General features: G+C 46.2%; 1 protein-coding gene across 1 annotated transcript in view; it reads left to right on the top strand.

The window, feature by feature from the left end:
- Positions 1-486: 486 nt before the first annotated feature.
- LOC146970182 (uncharacterized) overlaps positions 487-4,872 on the top strand; it is a 14,876-nt gene continuing 10,490 nt past the window's right edge. Inside the window, exons 1-2 of the mRNA XM_085804661.1 lie at positions 487-757; positions 3,641-4,276. Of these exons, the coding sequence (XP_085660787.1) occupies positions 487-757; positions 3,641-4,276 (907 nt within the window). The remainder of the gene's footprint in view (positions 758-3,640; positions 4,277-4,872) is intronic.

The following is a 4,872-nucleotide window of genomic DNA, read 5'->3' as shown; positions in this document are numbered from 1 at the left end:
CCGTTATTTATATAGTGGCAGGTCTGGTTCCATGGATTTTTTTTCACATATGTTTCTTGTGATGAACAGAAAGAGGGGAAATCATTACAAGTCGGGGCATGTGGAGAGTTGAATTGCTGTGGATGAAAATAACATGTTTGTATCTAGTCTTTCTTATTGTGTTTTCTCAACAGCATTTAACTGAACAATGGCATAATAAACTCTTGACATGAAAAAAATATAATTTAAGCCTTTAAACAACATTTGTGTAATCCAATGCATAACGACTGGGGGATCAGAAAATAATAATTATTTTCTCTCTCTCCATTGAACACCATTCATTTGTTTTTTACGCTCCGAGTCCCGTGGGGTCCCACCGACCGGAAGGGGCGGGGCTTCGCTACTCTTTGTTTGTGTCAGTTTTTTTTTTTTTATCCCTGAAGCTGCAGCTCAGCGTGAAGAAGCAGACAGACAGACAGCGGCTCCTCTCCTCTCCTCTGCTCCACCATGGCGGCGGCCAGCAGCGTCTCTCTGCGGGCTCAGATCGCCTCCATCGTGGACGCGCTGTCCCAGGCCGCCGTGGCGCAGATCTCCAAGGTGGTGGAGGACGGCGTGGTGCTGCTGCGGCTGGAGCTCTGTCAGCGGGACAGCGAGATCAGGAAGCTGAAGAGCAGCGTCGAGGTCCTGCACACCGAGCTGAGGGCGGCCCAGGACCAGGACCGGGGAGTCTCCCTGCTGAGACCGGACAACAGCAGCATCAACCCCCCCGGGAGGGACGGTAAGGACGGACTGACGGACCCTCAGATACATGCACAACATCCGGGACACGTCACTGATACACGGAGCTGTGCAAAAAGTTTCAGAGCAAACCGAGTTGTTATTGTGCAGGAAATAATAGAAACTCATCAAATAGGCTACATATTTAATGTATCTACTGTGACCTGCATGTGAAACAGAACCAGTTCAACCTCTGTGGGAAACTTCATTGTGCAGTTTCACTTCATGTTGTGTGCCCAGACCTGTTGCAGGACTCCTGGTTCCTCCTGCAGTTTTAGTTTTAGTGTCATTGTGGTGTTACAGAATGAATCTGGGACCAATAAGCTCAACAGATAAAGCTCAGAAAACCTTTTTATAATAGTAGGCTTTACTAGGCTACAGAAGGAGCTGTAGACTGTCACACTGGTGTAGATGATGCCTTCATAGTAGGCTACTGTAGGGAGTTGATCACCAGTGGCAGCCATTGACTATGACAGATGTCAAACATTAGACTTTAGACATTTATTGTCCCTCTAGGGAAATTCTTTTTCACATGACCATTTACATTTTGTTTCACCAGACACATAAAACACACACAAATTACAACACAGTGCCACACATTATTACACTCTGGCCAGGTGATCTTGGCCTCTTGTTAAGGGTCGCTATGACGGCCGGTATTAGGCTTCTGCACCTCAGTGCCCTGTATCTCGGTCCTGAGGGGAGGGGGGTGAGGTCGGTGTTGAGTGGGTGTGTGACGTCCCGTTCTATTAGCCTGTGCATATTCTCATTTGTCCAGGTCATAGTATCTCAAAGGAGGTTTAATTTAACCTCCTTTGAGGTCCCGTTCTATTGAGATAGAAATGCGTGTGATGGACCTGTTGTGTAAATCTGATCTGCCCAATTATTTAGGAGGCTGTGTTAGTTATGCGTGTGAGTTTGTCTTTGTTTTTGACAGATAACATGTTGTAGAAGCAGATGGAACAGTATGTGAGAATTGATTGGACTATGCTTTGATATACAAACATCTGCTTCTACGCAGAGGAACTGCATCATACAGTGGGGAAAATAAGTATTGAGCGTGTCAATAGACTTGCATGGTGAGCAGCACAGAGGCCATGGCGGTTAAAGGCATTGTTTTTTTATAACTGTACCTGCTAATTCCAGGTCTCTCTAAAGCTCCGTCAGTGATCATCGGCTCTTGGACGACTCTTCTTAGTTTTCTTTTGACTCAGACATCTTGTGAGGACCTGATCGTGGCCAGTTTATGGTGAAATGTTGTTCTTTTTAGTTCTGGATTAACGGCACTAACGGACAAAACGGTGCATTCAGACTCAGACACGTCTGTAACCGATGTCATCAGTTTGTTCTGCAACATCAGTTTCTGAAGGTCTGGAGAAGCTCTTTGCTTTCCCCCACCATGAGACGCCTCTTGTGTGACACCTTGGCGATGAGAAACCTTTTTATAGGCGTCAACTGGACTAAACCATCTGATATTACTTTCTAAATACTGACAGGCTCCAGCTGCTTTCTTGGCTTTCTAAACCTTTTTGCATCTGGAGACTCGGAAGAGGCGCCCGACTCAAAATAGTCCATAAAACTACACAAAAACCTTGTAATCTTCCTCCATGCTCCTCGTCCGCTGCAATCCAAGTGTCCCGAAGGGATATAGTCCAGAGTTTACTCGAGACGACGTCATTTACAACATTTTTACAGCCTAAACAGTCCTGTATTGAGTTTTCCTGGGGCGCACCAGGCAAATCCCAATGGTTTTATGGTTTTATGGTTTTATGGACCTTTTGTGTCGGGCGCTATTGACTCTCATATAAGGATTTAGGAACCCCCCTCCCGGGTCTGCAGATGCGCTTTGAGGAATAAAAAACTACTCTGCAGTATTCATCAGCATGATGGTGAGTCAATAATGACTGAATTTCATTTTTTTGGTGAGCTATTCCTTTAAAAGACTTGCGTCTTTCTGGCATGATGGCAGCTGTGACATGTTTTGTGTATCTTGAAGCTGGAACAGTTGGAGATGGACGGTCACTTTTGGATGTGTGTGGTTACTGAGATTATTTCCTTCTTTTTCCTGCTAAACACGTCGGTATGAAGTCACCAAACAGTTTGAATCCACACAGGGCCGGCCCTAGGATGTTGGTGGCCCCCTAAACAAAGTTTTTGTTTGTGGCCCTGCACTCTAAGCACAAACACCAAATCACTGGTTAAAACTGAATACAGACGTGTTTCTGCCCTCTGAGGTTTGAGGCCATTTTCTCCACTTTTACATATTTTCTTACATTTATCTTTTTAAGATACTTGCAGATGTAACAATACTCAAGTGTTTTATGTCTAAATATTAGAACCTCCGCTGTAAGCACACTGAGGCCAGTTTGTCCTAGAACACTGTAGAAATAAATAATTTAGGACAAATGCTGGAAATTTGAAGTCTGCTTTTTGAAACATTTCAAATCCCTTGTGAAAACACTCCTTCAGTCATGAGAATGAACTGTTTTGGTGCTTGAAATAGGATATGAATACAGTAATAGATAAGTGTAGAAAACAAGTCTAAAATGACATTTTGTAAGATTGCTTTTTGAGCACAAATGTTGTCATTCTGCCGTTCTATTTTCACCAAATGTCTCAAATGTGAGATAAAAGAAGCTGAATATTGACTTCACATTACATATAAAGCTCATAGCGTGCACGTGCAGACCTCAGGATGTTTAAATGACTTGATGAACCCCGGTACCTTTCTGATCATGTGGCCCCCCACCTAACGGCTGTGGCCCTAAACAACCACATAGAGTGTTTATGCCAGGGGCCGGCCCTGCACCACATATTTAATTTGGCATCAAAACAATTTGAGTCTAATACACCGTTGTTCAACTGTACCACTGTCTCTCCACAGGCATCAACAACGAGAGGAGCTTGCTGGAAAGCGTGCACCTCGACAAGAACCACCACAGCGGCCGGTCCATGTCGGAGGTCCGGGTTAAATCCGAGCCCATGGACCAGGGAGGAGGCGGCGGAGAAGCAACCAGAGATCAGCTGGGAGGAGGAGGAGGAGGAGGAGAGCAGCTGGGTCTGTACGAGCAGTGGAGACCACCGACCACACAGGCCGAGACGGGACGAAACAACTCAGATTACTTAGATCTGGGTTCGTGTCTGGATGCATCCTCGCTGGACGCTGCTGGACCGGCCGCGGCCTGCAGCAGCAGCATCAGCAGCATCAGCAGCATCAGCAGCAACTGCAGCATCAACAACTGCAGTAACCGTCTGAATGGACTAGAGCTGCCACCACCGCCGCCAGCGTGCAGTCAGTACCGTAACCTGTACAACATGGTGCGGAGGAGGACAGCGAAGAGGCTGATGTTTAAGAAAGGCTTCGTGTGTCCATACTGTGGCAAGTGTTTCGAGCGCGTCGGACACCTGGAGAGACACAAGATGATTCACACCGGAGAGAAACCGTATCGGTGCGAGGTCTGCGGGCGGCGCTTCAATCAGTCGTGTAGCCTCAAAGAGCACATGAAGATCCACAGAAGAGGTACGGGAAGGTTTATAGATTTCATTTACACTGTACTGGTAACTATAACTTTATTTGTTTTGGAAACATTAAAGCAGAAGTAAGCGATATTTTTGTGTTACTATAAGTCTTAAATAGTTATATCTTCCCACAGCAATCACTTACATAGAGTGTTTGGTCTGAAACACGGGTCTGTCAGTCACTCTGCTCTGCTCTGAGCCGAGGAGAAAACTTTTCTCGTATCCTACAACCTTTATCCAATGAGGAGAGAGAACGGCATAAAGGGGCAGTCCTCTCTGTGTGTGCAGCCAAGGGATGCGCCTGAATGTGGTGACGTAGGGACGAGGACCAATAGATCCATGACGAGGGCGGGGGCTGCTAACTCCATTGGCTGACAGGAAGTTATGGTGCGTTCAAGGCAACCCGTAACTCGTGTTTTTCCGACCTGTGAAGTCGTACCAGTTCGATCTGGTACAAGTTCACGGGTCGGAAGTTACGGAGTGGGTTGCCTGGAACGCTACAAAGTCGTAAGTTGTGACTTGAAGCTGTAATTTACGGTTATAAAAGCCTGCCTGGAACGCAGCATTAGCCAAAACGACCGGATCGCTTACTTCTGC

Source organism: Trachurus japonicus, chromosome 17, assembly GCF_045865225.1.
Source record: "Trachurus japonicus isolate A0001 chromosome 17, Traja_1.0".
NCBI classification, from domain to species: Eukaryota; Metazoa; Chordata; class Actinopteri; order Carangiformes; family Carangidae; genus Trachurus; species Trachurus japonicus.
The sequence above is the reverse complement of the archived record's forward strand: the minus strand, read 5'-3'. Positions and strand labels throughout refer to the sequence as shown.